General features: G+C 55.9%; 3 protein-coding genes and 1 pseudogene across 6 annotated transcripts in view; all 4 read left to right on the plus strand.

Moving 5' to 3' along the window:
• COL27A1 (collagen type XXVII alpha 1 chain) overlaps positions 1–2964 on the plus strand; it is a 148955-nt gene extending 145991 nt beyond the window's left edge. The window contains exons 57-61 of the mRNA XM_082775483.1: positions 140–205; positions 586–754; positions 889–998; positions 1795–2013; positions 2532–2964. Of these exons, the coding sequence (XP_082631609.1) occupies positions 140–205; positions 586–754; positions 889–998; positions 1795–2013; positions 2532–2678 (711 nt within the window). The 3' untranslated portion in view covers positions 2679–2964. The remainder of the gene's footprint in view (positions 1–139; positions 206–585; positions 755–888; positions 999–1794; positions 2014–2531) is intronic.
• Positions 2760–3227, plus strand: LOC309885680 (annotated as a pseudogene). Its single transcript has one exon. The product of its transcript is annotated as an uncharacterized misc_RNA (transcript).
• Positions 3228–5612: 2385 nt separating this feature from the next.
• LOC309885709 (alpha-1-acid glycoprotein-like) lies at positions 5613–7344 on the plus strand. The gene is made up of 6 exons (XM_082775945.1): positions 5613–5839; positions 5938–6080; positions 6405–6475; positions 6709–6810; positions 6906–7006; positions 7084–7344. The coding sequence occupies exons 1-6, from the start codon at positions 5720–5722 to the stop codon at positions 7144–7146; spliced, it is 600 nt and encodes a 199-aa protein (XP_082632071.1). The 5' UTR covers positions 5613–5719; the 3' UTR covers positions 7147–7344.
• Positions 7345–7957: 613 nt separating this feature from the next.
• Positions 7958–12036, plus strand: LOC309885398 (uncharacterized protein). Of its 3 annotated transcripts, none has more exons than XM_082775273.1 (6): positions 7959–8377; positions 8456–8598; positions 9068–9104; positions 9507–9617; positions 10380–10483; positions 11844–12036. In XM_082775273.1, exons 1-6 carry the CDS (start codon positions 8035–8037, stop codon positions 11961–11963), a joined length of 858 nt encoding a protein of 285 aa, XP_082631399.1. In that variant the 5' UTR covers positions 7959–8034; the 3' UTR covers positions 11964–12036. The 3 variants fall into 3 exon arrangements, with proteins under 3 accessions (XP_082631400.1, XP_082631399.1, XP_082631401.1); XM_082775275.1 differs by having other exon boundaries at positions 8147–8377; positions 9028–9104; XM_082775274.1 differs by lacking the exons at positions 8456–8598; positions 9068–9104 and having other exon boundaries at positions 7958–8377.
• Positions 12037–13600: the final 1564 nt, after the last annotated feature.

Raw genomic sequence — 13600 nt, forward strand, 5'->3', positions numbered from 1 at the left:
CACACTCAGGTCTAGCAAGAGACGCTGTGTTAGCAGGACAAGGCTTGAATCACATCCCTAGACTGAGAAGGGATTGCTTGCATCAGGGCACGTTCAGCTTCCCCCAGTCCCAGTTACCATCTTTTTCACCCCACACCAGCAACAAGATGGCTTTGGGGCTGCTTTCCGGACACTGATCGACTCCAGCACTGCACTCAAGACAGAGGTACGGGGGTACTGTGGAACTCCCCCCGGTCTGTGCTGGGGCCGTTCCCAGCCTTGCTCGTTCTTTGTATGCTTGGAGTTTCTGTCTGCAATGCTCTGCTTTGTCTGCTTCTTGTGGAGTTACCGGGGTTTGTGCATGCAATGAGCCAGTTCGAGGATGCGGTTCTGCTCCCTACTTGTGAGGCTCCAAACCTCATGGCTTTCCCATCATGACTTTGCCAATGCAGCAGCGATTCCCCATGCAGGACAGTGCACAGTCACAACTTGCTGCCACAGCCTGCCTTTGGCCCATGGAGTTTTCCCACTATAAAGAGAATTCCTTGTGGTTAGAGCACCTCATGCCCCCAGGGCACACCTGACTTTGCCTCCTGTTCTCTCCAGAGTTACCAGCATCCAGACCTTCTCATGCTAGACCACGGAGGGGAGATCTTTAAGACTCTACACTACCTCAGCAACCTCATTCAGAGCATCAAGAGACCCCTGGGCACCAAGGAAAACCCTGCACGCATCTGTCGAGACCTCATGAACTGTGAACAGAAGATGAACGATGGTAGGAAGCCCCGAGTTATCCCTCCATCCTGGTCTCCTTCCCTGGGACCAGTAATGCAGGAATCAAGACTTGCCTTTGCTTATGCACAGCAAAGTTAAATTTTCTTGTTAATCCCCAAATCCTCTACTTCTTAGGTACCTACTGGATCGACCCAAATCTCGGCTGTTCCTCAGACACCATACAGGTCATCTGCAACTTCACCAACGGTGGGCAGACATGCCTCAGCCCCATCACTGTCTCCAAGGTACACACACTGCAGCATTTCCCATACAACCGTTACGAAATGTTTACCCACAGGCATATTCTCCCGGAACCCGGGACAGTGACCACTATAACCCAGCAAGCTGCCTTAATCCCGGCAGCAGGGCGAGCACGGCTGTGCGGGTAGCATTCAGCACTGCTCTCATGCAGTTAAAAACATACCTCCTACATTGTTGACTTTTCAAGACAGAGCAGCATGTTTCCAGCAGTGTTTAATTAACCCATAACCTTAACAGAGGCCAGTAATCCTGCAAACATGCTGCCCCCAAATGCTTTGTTGGATTAATTTATGTTCAGGTCACTCTTGCATTTTGTTGTCTGCCACTTGAAAAAGTGTGGTCAGCTTAAATACACAAGTTGACGCTGAAGTGAATGCCAGGGAATTTTTCTTGAGGAAGTAACTGGACCGAAAAATACCAGTGGCAGTATCTGGGTTCATCTGCAGTACCCACCAGAGCTGGCTGCTTCACTTCCTTGCAGAAGCACACATTGAATTCAAGCACGTGTTGTTTTTCTCCTACTTAAGGACCTACCAGTTTGTTATGAAAAACAAAGCACCTGCCATGTCCCCATAGCAACTTTCCAGAATGACTTTGTGCCTGGCCCTCGTGCCCATAGTCATACCAGAACCAGTCTGGGGCTCAGACACCTATCACAGCCATCTGGACTTGCACAGAGCCCAGGGAACTCCTTTGCTGTTGGCCCTTGCACTGACAAACCGCTCTCTCCCCCAGCCCCGCTGCAGGGGGCACACACTAACATCTCTGTCACCTTCACAGCTGGATTTTGATGTCGGCAGAGTCCAGATGAACTTCCTTCGCCTGCTGAGCTCAGAGGTGGTGCAGCACATCACCATCCACTGCCTGAACACCTCCGTCTGGCGGGAAGGCTCATCCAAGAAACCTTCGGACAAAGCCGTGCGCTTCAAGGCCTGGAACGGGCAGATGTTTGAGGCAGAAGGTCAGCTCAAGCCAGAAGTGGCAGCTGATGATTGCAAGGTACATTGTCCTGAAAGAGGGGAGAGGTGGAGAGAAATGCCAGGCAGAACCCACTCAGCGTACACAACGGGACTCATGTTATGCCTGTGGTTCTTATTCCATGACCATCCCAAAAAAAGGGGGGAGAAAGGGACTAAGATACCTGTTTAACACTTTAATTTTCCAGTCCAGGGTGCTATAGGGTTCTCCTGTTAGGAAGACTGCCTTCAAACAGAAAGTTAAAATTTGAATTCCAAATTTACACGTGTATAGTTACACAGCAGAAGGAGAATTGCCACCAGCAGGCTCAGCTCATGCCCAATGTGCTGCTGTGGTAGCAGTGTGCCTGCATTTGGGTTTTCCACTGCATCACGAGTATTATGATGCCATTTTAATCTGTTTCCCTCAACTTGACCTGGATAAAGGGTTCCCCAAAACCTCTCACCAGACCTGCTCAGGGCTGTTCATACACCGCCGTGAAACTCACCCCTCTCCAGCAGCAAAACAACTTTTTCTGTCTTTCCCTCCTCCCTGCACAGATCAAGGACGGACGCTGGCATCGGACTCTCTTTTCGTTTCGGACGCAGGACCCTCAGCAGCTGCCAATTGTCAACATCTACAACCTTCCCCCATCCGAGCCAGGAAAGCAATACCACCTCGAGGTCGGCCCCGTGTGCTTCCTTTGAACAACGCCGCCAAACCCGGGCTCCAAGGCTTTGACCCCACTTTTGGCCTAGGTCTTCACACAGCATCTCCCACCTCTCTGCAGCAAGGACAGCTGGGCTGTGTCTTTTTGGGTCAACTCTTGCTCTAGCCTTCGGCTCAAGGTCTCAAAGAACCCGTGATCTACTGAACTCAGCAGGTTGTGGAAAGGAGGAATAAGAAGGATGGTGGGGAAGCGGGTATCAGTCGGGACGTGACCAGTGAAAAGGGATCAGGGGACTAGGTGTCCAAGCGGTTCCACACACAAAGCTTTTTCCATGACCAAAGAAAATATTGAGAGAAACCTCAAGCAACTTGCAGCGTGTGGGTTTGTTTTTTTTTCTCCCCTCCCCCATTTTTGCCTTACCTGGTTCCTGAGTTACCAAATGTTGTCTCCATTGAAAAGTAATTAAAAGATGATAGAGCTTCCCTCGCAGAGCTCGTCGCTCCCGGACAGCCACGCGCTGCATCGGGCTCTGCCAGGCGGAGCCGCAAGTCGAATCTGGCTGCTCTGCGTACCGGAAGCATTTTGATGTGCAATATTAGAAGAAACAAAAATATATATATTATATTATTTAAAGCAAAAAGAAAAAGGAAAAAAAAAAAAAAAACATAAAAAAAAAACTAAGTTCCTCCTTCCATGGGTGAGTTGAACCAATGTCCCTTCTCAGGCGTGGCGGTGGGGTAGGGGAGAGTCCCAAAGCTGAAAGAGGGGAATGGAAGGAGGAGAGGGGAAGAGATTGGTGCTAAAATAGAGAGAGAGGATGGGCTTGTCTGATTTGTTTCTACCTCTCACTGTGAAATCTCTGGTGCTCTTAAAAAAAGTGTGTTATTTTATATATATGACTTTATTTAAGGTTGTGAAGGTGCTACAGTGTCTTGCCACAGACCCAAAAAAAGCCCATAGGGCCATCTCTCTAGGAAGAGAGGTGGTCACGATCTACAGCTAAATCAGAGAAACACCTTTAACGGGATCTTTGAATCACCACGGATGCCAATCCTGCGCGACAACTCGAAGCGCATCCAAAATAATTCACAGGATGTTTTAAAAGCAAATTTGCCTTTTTTCTTTCTTCTTTTTTTTTTATTTTTTTTTTTTTTTAAACCAGCACTTCACTGCTTTGGGAGGAGAGCGAGGGCTCCAGCTCACCCGCAGCCGCTGCAGGATGAAGCCTCAGGGCGCTGCGTGGGCCGGTCCCAGGTCACTCACTCGTTTTGCTGTAGCCGTGGTGGCCCCGTGGCCGCGGCTCCGCGCGCAGCGATTCCCCGGGCTCAGCGCGTATTTAAACCCAGCTCTGCACCCTTCTGTCCGGGCCCCTCTGCCGAGACTGAGAGGATGGTACCTGGTTCCAGACCCCGGCCGGGCTTGGAGGGGTTTTCTTTTGTTAAGTTTTGTAGAAATCTAGTCTCTGTATGTAAATTTGGAGGATTTTTTTTTTTTTTAAAGAGGATAATTATGGTAATCTTTAATTCTATATAAGGAATAATATTGATGTAATCGGAGCTGTACTGTATCGGAAACGCTTCAGTGCCTGTTTGGAGTTTTCATGTCTCGTACGGACTATGGATTTTATTTTTTTGAGGAAAAAAAAGAAAAAGAAATATATGTGCGTCTCTCTTGGTGTATTCTTTTTTTTACTACTGCCCGCTGGTTGGCTGCCAACCACCCTCGACACAGGTTAACAGGATCCGTCTCAAATACCTCACCCTCCGCGCTCTGCCCCGCTCACAGATACCTCACCCCCAGCCCCCCGCTGCCCGTGTGTGTTTGCTCCCGGCCGCAGTTACCGTCTGTTCTCATTTACGCTTTTTTTTTCCTTTTCTTCTTCATTTTCTTTTTTTTTTTTTTTTTTTTGACTTAAATAAATATTTAAAACTGAAGCAACGAAATGGGACTTTTATGTTTGTGGTTTGTTTTTTTCCTTCTTCTTGAGAAATGGTATTGGGGGCGAGGAGCAGGCTCCACGTCCAGGCCCCCACAGGGGAGCCCCCAAATCCCCATCCCACAGCAGCGCCCACCCAGCCCTCAGGGCGATGCTGAGCCCACGACACGGCTGTGCCCCGCAGCTCCCCACCACCACACGTCCCCTGCTGTGGCCACCGGCACCTTTCTCATCGTCACCCCTGTCCTGGCAGTGCTGGGGAGCCAGAGGAAAGGGTGGGGAGGCCAGGCGATGAGCTTTTCTCCTTGCTGAACCAAAAACTCACCTCAGTGGCTCCAAGGTGACCTTGGAAGGAGTCTTCTTGCTCACAGCCTGGGACTTCGTGGGTTGTGTCAGGGCGCGCAGGGCTGCAGCACCGGGGTCACTGCTGGTATACACGGCTTGTGGTCAGCAAGAAAACAGAGAGTGAATAAATAAATAGATGTAACGCATGTGGTTGTGCACCCACCAGCCCCAGCCTCGTGTAACGCTGCTGCTCATGTCCTCGCCTTGTGCCCCCAGCCTGGATTTGGCCCCGTCCCAGACCCAGTCCCAGTGCTCCCATTTGGGTCAGCCCCAAGCGCTGGACACCACCGCTAGCACCACGGCCCAGGGGCTGCGTTAGCAACCCAAGGCTGGGCCGACACGAGCAGCAAGAGGCGAGGGATAATTAACCAAAAAAGCTAAATTTTTTGGCTTAAGGGCAAAGGCTGTGGGCAGGGGTTTGCGTGCCCAGGCAGGGCAGGTACAAAAGCCCCCAGCAGCACTCACTGCCCCATGGCACTTTGCACAAACACACCTGCAGCCCGCAGCGTGCCCGGCCCGCCACCCGCAGGGTGAATTACGGCTTCCGAGAACAAAGCCCACGGTGGTGCAACGCGTTTATTTTTTTCTTCACCTTTTCTGCCGGAAAAAAAAAATGCACTTTTCTGCCAGTTTACATCCACTCACCTGCTATTGCTTCACGCCTGAGCAAACAGCCCTGTGGTTAAATAAGCGCCTCGGGGCTGCGGCAGGGCCATATAGAACAGTGCCGGCGGGCGGCCACGTCCCACCCGCGCCGCAGCCTCGCCGCAGACCCCCAGCCCCACACGGTGCCGGCGATGCTGCCCTGCCTCCTCCTGCCCGTCCTGGCCGTGGGGCTGGTGCGTGCCCATGCGACCGAGCCCCACGCCTGCACCCCGCTCACCCCGGCCGTCATGGACAACGCGACCGTGGCTGGGGTAAGCCGTGACACCCGCGGTTCCTAAAATATCCCTCGGGCCCATGCGCCCCCCCGGGGGAATGAGTCCTCAAAGCCGCGCTCTGGTCCCGTCGGCAGCTGCTGGGGCACTGGGTGTACATCATGGGCGCCTCCAACTACCCCCCGCACGTGGCCGAGATGAAGGAGCTGAAGTACGCCACCTTCACCTTCCTGCCCGGCAGCCACGACGATGAGTTCAGCGTGACCGAGACCCTGCGGCTGTAAGCACGGGGTGGGGATGGGCCGGGACGTCCCCAGGGCAGTGGATGCGGGTCAGAGCCATCCCAGGCTGTGGTCAGGGCTCTGGTTCCACCGTGGTGGGGGACAAACATGTGGCAGCAGCCACCCCAGTGCCTGTCGTGCTACCTATCAACACTAAATTTGGGGCTGGGAGCTGTTACCCCACATTTATCCAAGCTCTGCAGCCCGCTAAGGGCTGTCCTGCCTCAAGCTCAGGGAGGCAAGGGAGGGGGCCGCAGCCCGAGGACCCTCCCCAGGTTTATTCGGGGCAGCCGTGCCCCATTTCACCTCTCTGCCCCCCCCAGGAACGAGACGTGCGTGGTGAGGAACGCCAGCAAGATCCTCATCTTCCGGCACAACTCCACCCTGATGCACGGTACGGCCGCAGCCCCCAGAGGCAGTGCCCTGCTGAGCCTCTCCCGGCACACGTTCCCCAAAAACTGCCCTTTGTAGGAACCCCCCGGGCCTTTCCTACCCCCACACACAGGTCTGGGGGCAGGGGACACCCCCAGCCCCGCACACTGGGGACATCGGTGCCAGGGGGACACTCCCGTCCCCAGTTGCATCCCAGTCACTAACTGGGGTCCCTGCACTCCCCGTGTCTCCCAGTGGAGGGGCAGGAGGCGTCCATGGCCGAGCTGATCAAGACCGACAAGGAGCTGCTGGTCCTGAAGCACAGCAAGGAGTCCTTCCTGGGCCTCAGCCTCTCAGGTGAGCGCACTGCCCCGCATGGCTGCAGGGGGAGCACCCCCAAACCCGTCCTTTTTTCCTCTCCCCCCCCCGTTTTTACGCCACCTTCCCAACAGCGCGGACGCCCAACGTGAGCAAGGAGCACCTGGAGGAGTTCCGGGCCCAGGTGCGCTGCCTCGGCTTCACGCAGGAGGAGACCTTCGTCACCTCCCCGAAGGTAGGGACCCGCGGGTGGGACGGGGCACCCCGGGACTGTGTCTGGGTGGGTGCGAGCCCCTGTCCCCCCTCCCCAAGGACGCCTGTCCCCCTGAGGGCAAGGAGAAGGATGAAGCCACCTTGGCCACCGCAGAGGTGTAACTGGAGTGAGCCCGCATCCCCCCTGCACGTGGCCCCCAGCCCCTGCGTGGGGACGTCCCCCGGCGCTCGGCTCAGCCTCAGGAGGTCCTGGCAAGTTTTTCTCTTCCAACAGAGGACCCACACCGTGCCCTTCCCAGAAGGGATGTGCAGCTTTTCTGTTCTCACATCGAGCTGGAATAAAGCCTGTGTGACACCCGCCTGCTGCGTGCCTTCCCTGCACCCATATGTGGGATGGGGCACGGCTGGGGGCACAGCTCGGACCCCATCTCCTACCCAGTGTCAGACAAAACCCCAGGGATTTAGGGGATGTGGTGACTTAACCCTCGGGCTCGTGTCTGTAAGCAGCTCCGAGGCTCCCTGGGGAAGCTGGGGCCCTGAGTGCCTCTGAGCAGGGCAGGGGGGAGGAAAAGCCACTACCAGGGCCGGCCCGTGGGGCTCGGGGACAGGACACAAACAGAAACCGAGCCAGCCCCCGAGCTGTGCCCTGCCAGGGGTGAGGGCATGGAGCAAGACACAGACGTGGCAGCACACGGGGGGCACTGAGCAGGACAAATAAGGTTACACGGAGGGTTCAGGGCAGACCCCAAGGAAGTTTTCCTGCGAGGAACAGCACCAGGGCAGCAGTGCCGTGAGCTGCCAGCTGCACACGAGGCATGGGGAAAGTCCCTGGCCTGGGGCTGGAGGCCGGGCAGCCCCTGGAGGCCATCCCAGCCCCGCTGTGAGCACAGCTCACACCCAGAGGGCTCCCAAAGCCCCGCGCCCTGGCACAAGGCAGCGACAGCGCCCATGCCCCGGTGAGCAGCGCAGTTCCTCACTTGCACAGCCACTACAGCAGCTGCATAGGGGGGAGCGAAACGGGGAAATTTTGGGCAGATTTCACTTTTAAATATGGGAAGTGCATCGCCCTCCCCGTGCTGCCCAGCCAGTCAGAGCCCTGAGCTGGGGCCGGGCACCCGGCCCTCACCGGGGCGATTTCCCCGAAAGCTGCCGTTGCGCCACCGCAGCCCCTGCTGCGCGCAGCCGCCTTGCGAAAGCAAACACCCAAGCGAGCAGCGTCCGTCCATCTGTCCGTCCCTCCGTCTGTCCGTCCGTCCATCCTGCTGGTCCGCTCCCTCAGGCGGCCATGGCAGCGGCCGGCATCGCCGCAATCCTCATCCTCACAGCGCTGCCGCCCGCTGCGGCCGCTCCCTGCAAGCCCACGCAGAGCCCGGCCAACGCAACGGCACCGGGGGTAAGGAGGGGGCCGGGTGCTGGATGAGGGGGTGGGGGGCAGGCAGGGAGCCCCCACAGCCCCACACCTCTCCCGCAGCTGCTGGGGACGTGGCGGTACGTGGCCGGGGCCGCCCAGCTGCCCCAGCACCTCCTGGAGCTGCTGCTCATCGACCACGGCCACCTGCGCGTGGAGCCCGGCGCCAGTGGGCAGGAGCTGCTCGTCACCCAGCACGTGGCCGCGTGAGACGCCCGCACCCCCGCCGGTCCCCGACCCCTTCCTCCTAACCCCCCGTGTGTGTTAACATCAGCCCTCGGTGCCCGGCCTCTCCAGAAGGATGTGGGCACGGTTTCAGATCGGTTTTGCCAAGGAGCGGCTCCTGGCTGTTCTCTGCACGCTCTCCCACCCCCTTCATCCCTCAGATCTTAGTTTCCTCCAGCAGCCCCCAGCTTAGCCAAACCAAAACCTCCTGCCCTCACCCTGCCTGCTCCATGGACACGGGAGGCAAACACAAACCCTCCCCAGGGCCCTGCAGTGCCACCAGTCCCTGTCGTTTACCCCCTGCCTGTTCCCTACCAAGGTCCCCGTGGTGGGGCTGGGCTCGGTGCCCTCCTGGCTGGGGCAGGGGGGGCTCAGCACCACGGCTCTGCCTCGATTCCCCCTCTCCGCAGGGGCGGCCGCTGTCTCTCCAACAACTCCACCTACTTCCAGCTCCCTGATGGTGGTGGCACGGTGCTGGTGAAGCACGGTGAGTGGTGGCACGGCGTGCAGGGCTGTGATTAAGCCCACATTTCAGAAGGGCACTGATCAATGCCTTGCAATTTCCCACACCTTTTTATTTTGGGATGGTTTTGTGGGTCCGAAGCCTTGGTAAGCTCCATGTGATGCCAGGGCCCCACCGGCAGGCACTGAGCCCACCCCACAGCCGGGTCCTGGCACACAGCACAGCCGCATGAGGCAGCAATAAAGCCCATGAAGCAATGCTGTGCCGGGAACAAGCAACAAACCTGCCCCCTCCGATGTGGAAGGAGGCCGCTTTATTTTCCAAATGGTTTCACAATCCCTCTGGGAACGGCGGGGAACATTCGTGGCACGTTTCATTGCACTAACGCAGCTCTCGCTCCCCAACGCCGGCGCTGCTCTCTCGAAGCCAAGACCCAGCAGACTGTGGGGACGCTGCTGAACCTCAGCTCTGAGGACGTTTTGCTCATCCAGCACCAACTGCAGAAGGAGAGGACGTATTCGGCGCTGTATCTCTACGGTACGTGAACCCCATCCTAAGGTAACCTCAAGCTGCCACCCAACACCAAATGATGCACTGAGAGCCACCACTTAACCACGCACAGCTGCACAGTTCCACCAACAATCTGTGATTTTTCCTCAAACCACCATGCCAGGGTCAGGGGAATAGTTCAGAATCCCATTAATCCTAAATCTCTGGGCAGAGCAGAAAGAACAAGTTAAAGCCAAAACCCACTTACGCCATAAATATTCAAAGAACAGGAAGCACACACAGAACACCACAGATATCACCGTGAAATCTCAATATTTTCAAGCCAACCGTGATTTTTCAGTGCTTACCTCCCGGGGCAGAGCACGTGGCTTTGCAGCACCGGCACAGGCAGTGCCAGCCAGGCCCACCCGCAGCCCCGTGAAGCAGCACACCAGACCACGATAAAGCTCCCCGCTGCCCTTACAAGCTGCAGAGCAATTGCTTAAGGAAGTCCAAAGCCACGTTTGGCAAACACAAACCTGCCTCGGTCCCTGCCTGGGGCACGCATCCCTCCGAACACCCCAGGAGCGTGACAAACTATTGTGCAAGCAGTTAAAGTGGGAACAAGGAAGGAGTAAAAATAAAAATAAAATGATGCCCAAGGCTGGCTTTGACAGGTGGGGTGAGGGACCCCAGTACCTCCACAATGAGTATGTGTGGGAGCAAAGGGAGGGCACGAAATACAGACCAGGAGCAGGCACGATGGACCAAGTGTGGCCCCCGACCTGTGTTAACACTTCTGTTTTTCAGCCCGAAATCAGACCGTGAGCAAGGCCCAGCAGGAGGAGTTCGCCCAGCACACCCAGCGCCTGGGGCTCAGCGAAGGGGAGATCGTGTACGCGCCATGGAGGCAGGTGGGTGCCCTCGCCTCCCCGAGGAGATGCAGAGCTCCTTCCCCTGACTTACAGCCCACAGAGCCGCAGCTCCCCAGAGCAAATTCCTGCCCTTCAGCAGCCCCAAAGGGAATTGGGGTGACTCTCTGCAGCCACCTCCCCCTGCCCAGAGGGGATCCCTAACCCCCAGTTTTGCCCCCAAACTCCTCATTTTGTACCCTCAGCAGCGGACGCATCCCTTGGAGCTGCAGCATGGGGCTGAAGGGGCTCGTGTCCCTGGGCACACCACGGCCCCACTTCAACTGAAAAAAGCTTGGCGTGCTCTGAAACCAGGGCTGGGAGTACTGAGGGCTCCTCTGGGTCAGGAATCCAGCCCTGAGTCCAAAAAGCCCAGAGTATCAGGAAAAAAGCCCCAAATCCCCCTCCTGCTGCCGACAGAGGGGGCAGTGCCACCGACCAACTCCGCACCCACTCCCCACACGAACAGAGCTTTTCCCTGCCGTTCCCCACCCAAAAGTTTAGCAGGGCCAACCCTCACCCCAGCGCCTGCCCAGGCTAAGTTGCACCTACCTGCCTTCCCCATGCTCGCCCAGACTTCCCTTACAGAGGGTCTCCCACAGCTTCACACAAACCAGGGAGGGGACAGACAGAGGGACAGACAGCCCACCTCGAGCCCCCATGGTGGCAGGGAGGTGCCAGAGGTGCTCAGGCAATGAGCAGCACCTGGGGCTGGGCCCAGCTGGGCTCACCAGCTGCTGACGAGGGGACACAGAGGTGTGGGGACTGTCACTGATATTTGGGCAAAATGGAAATGCTTTGAGAAAGCCCAGGTGAGGGGAACGTGCCCGAGCAATGTGTCCTCAGCAGAGCTTGGGGATCACAGCCAGAAGGGGTTTCTGTGCCAGGCCAAGGTGCAGGACACCAGGGTTGAAGTGAATTGAAATTAAAGTGGGAAAATAAATGTAATGCAGGCCTTGGGCTGAAGGAGCCACAGGTGAGCAGAGGCTGGGGTATCACTGCATCAGCCCCAGGTGTTAGCAATTCTGAGCATGCAGGTAGTACATGTTTTTAGCTTATTTCCTCATTAAGCCTGAATCTCCCATTCCTTCAGAGCAAGCTGGTGCAGTGTACTGGTACAGCACGGATTTGCTTCAGAAACCTGGTTTCTTTTGGGCATGGGTGTAGAAAACAGCAGCAGCTCACTGCGCGGTCTGTGCTTCAGGTAGCACAGGAAAGCACACGTAATCTCTGTACCTGTTTAAAACGATAATCAGCTGAAAAGAAAAAATGATAAAGAAACACCCTTCTTCCTGCAGTACGTTCTCTCCTGAGGCCGTGGCCATTTCATTTATCCATTTATCCATTTCTGGTTGTTCTGAAGGAGCTGTGTCAAGTGGAGGAAACCCAAGATGGCGGCGCCGGAGGCACAGCCCCCCCGGCCACAGGCCCAGAGTCACCAGCACCGAGCGGGGCCGGGAACACGATGAGCCAGCACCAATAAATGCTTCACTCCGACACATTGCTGTTCATTGCTGAGAGGTTGGGGCTCAAGAGTGCAAAAAAAGAGATCGAGCACCTGATTTGCCTTGTGTGTGCCTCGCCTGGTGTTTGGGAACAGCAGCCTCGATCAGCCGTGGCTGCAGGATGAGGCGCATGGGTTGACTGCAGCCTCACGGCCCCTCATGGCGTGCTCCAGGCCCGGGTTTGGGAGCTGGGCTCCTCCAGAGGTAACTCTGAAAGCAGTGATGGAGGCTTACCAGAAGAGGGCAATCGGTTACCACGCATAGGAGCGTGCCAAGCATCTGATTGTAACTGAAATCCATGTGAGGCCAGAAACTTCTCAACCTGCGGGCCGAGAGGAACATGGGGCTTAGCTGGAAGCAGCCCCTAACTCCTGCCAGAGCTGGTCCATCTTGCCCAAAACGAGCCCAGCTGCTGCTGCCCTTCCCTCTTATCCCTTCGGGCCAGGCTGGAGCTCCCCAGCCTTCACCCACAGCATGCTCGGCTGTGGTGACGCTGGTGGAGCTGGGGCTGCTAACCCAGGCCTGCAGGATTTTGATTCCTCCCCAGAAAAAGGGCACAATTCCTCACATCCCCGTAAATTCAGCACGGTGCCGGGGTATGGTGCTGACAGACACCCCACGCCTCCATCTTCACCCAGGGGAGCACAGTGCTGCTGCTCCATGCTTGTGACACTAAGGGAAGGTTAAAAAAAGCACTCGTGGTTGCTGCATGGCTGGGAGGTAATTCAGTCTCAGCTCTAACCTAGTAATTAAGCACTGAAAATATCTCTGCCTTAAAAAGGAGGAAAAGGACGAGCTGCTGGCACACAGCGAGGAGCCCTGCCCCTCTGCAGTGCCACCAGGGTGCCTTTACCCTGCAAGGCAGCGCATGCTGGGGAGCATTTCACTCAGGCTTCTGGCCCAATTACTTGTAGCAAAAAGCAAAACTGGGTTTTACAGAGTGAAATCAGCACGTTCCCTCGGGGTCTCAGGGCACAGGTACCTGCCAGCCTTTGCTTCCAGCACCTTTATCAGTTTGTGGCAAAATCTTAACACCCCACGCCTCAGAGCCAGCCATGGAAGGGCAGGAGAGGACAGCAGAGATGGGTGCTGCCAGCAGCCTTGAGAGCTGCGGGGCAGTGAAGGCTGCGATGTCTTCAGCTGAGCAGAGCTGACGCTGCTGGAAAGCAGCTCCTCAGATTGCAAGGGCCAAGGCTTTATAAGTAGAGTTATAGATGAATAAAAGCCTTGAATGACAGTCAGAGACATACAGTCAGAGACATAAAAACCAACCCCAGTGTGGTCCCCACAGAGAGTTCTGTTTGCTGGTAGTGCAAGTGCCCTCTGATTTAGCTGTTTTCTGGAACCTTCAATAGCTCAGTTTTATTGTTGTTGTTTTAGACAGAAATTGGAAAAAAAAAAACTTTTGAAAACCTTAAAAGTCCTTCAAGGTTCCTTTGTTCCTTCAGGGGCATTATTTAGACTGCAGAGTTTCCAGATTTTCCAGGACTCTCACTTCTCTGAACAAGTTATGGACAATGAACAGATGAGGAAAACGTCCAGCAGCACTCAGAGCTAAGCCAACCATATCCAAGTGTTTCTGAGCCATTACATCCACCATTACTTTTGATCTCAT

The sequence above is a fragment of the Aythya marila genome (genome assembly GCF_965140915.1).
Source record: "Aythya marila genome assembly, chromosome: 19".
NCBI classification, from domain to species: domain Eukaryota; kingdom Metazoa; phylum Chordata; class Aves; order Anseriformes; family Anatidae; genus Aythya; species Aythya marila.

Excerpts from the sequence above, each read along its gene's own strand:
- LOC309885709 (XM_082775945.1), top strand. The coding sequence starts at position 5,720 with ATGCTGCCCTGCCTCCTCCTGCCCGTCCTGGCCGTGGGGCTGGTGCGT. Across the intron at positions 6,476-6,708 it reads CAACTCCACCCTGATGCACG|TGGAGGGGCAGGAGGCGTCC; the intron begins GTACGGCCGCAG and ends CGTGTCTCCCAG. Across the intron at positions 6,811-6,905 it reads CCTGGGCCTCAGCCTCTCAG|CGCGGACGCCCAACGTGAGC; the intron begins GTGAGCGCACTG and ends CCTTCCCAACAG.
- LOC309885398 (XM_082775273.1), top strand. The coding sequence starts at position 8,035 with ATGGGAAGTGCATCGCCCTCCCCGTGCTGCCCAGCCAGTCAGAGCCCT. Across the intron at positions 9,618-10,379 it reads TTCGGCGCTGTATCTCTACG|CCCGAAATCAGACCGTGAGC; the intron begins GTACGTGAACCC and ends TCTGTTTTTCAG. Across the intron at positions 10,484-11,843 it reads TGTACGCGCCATGGAGGCAG|GAGCTGTGTCAAGTGGAGGA; the intron begins GTGGGTGCCCTC and ends GTTGTTCTGAAG.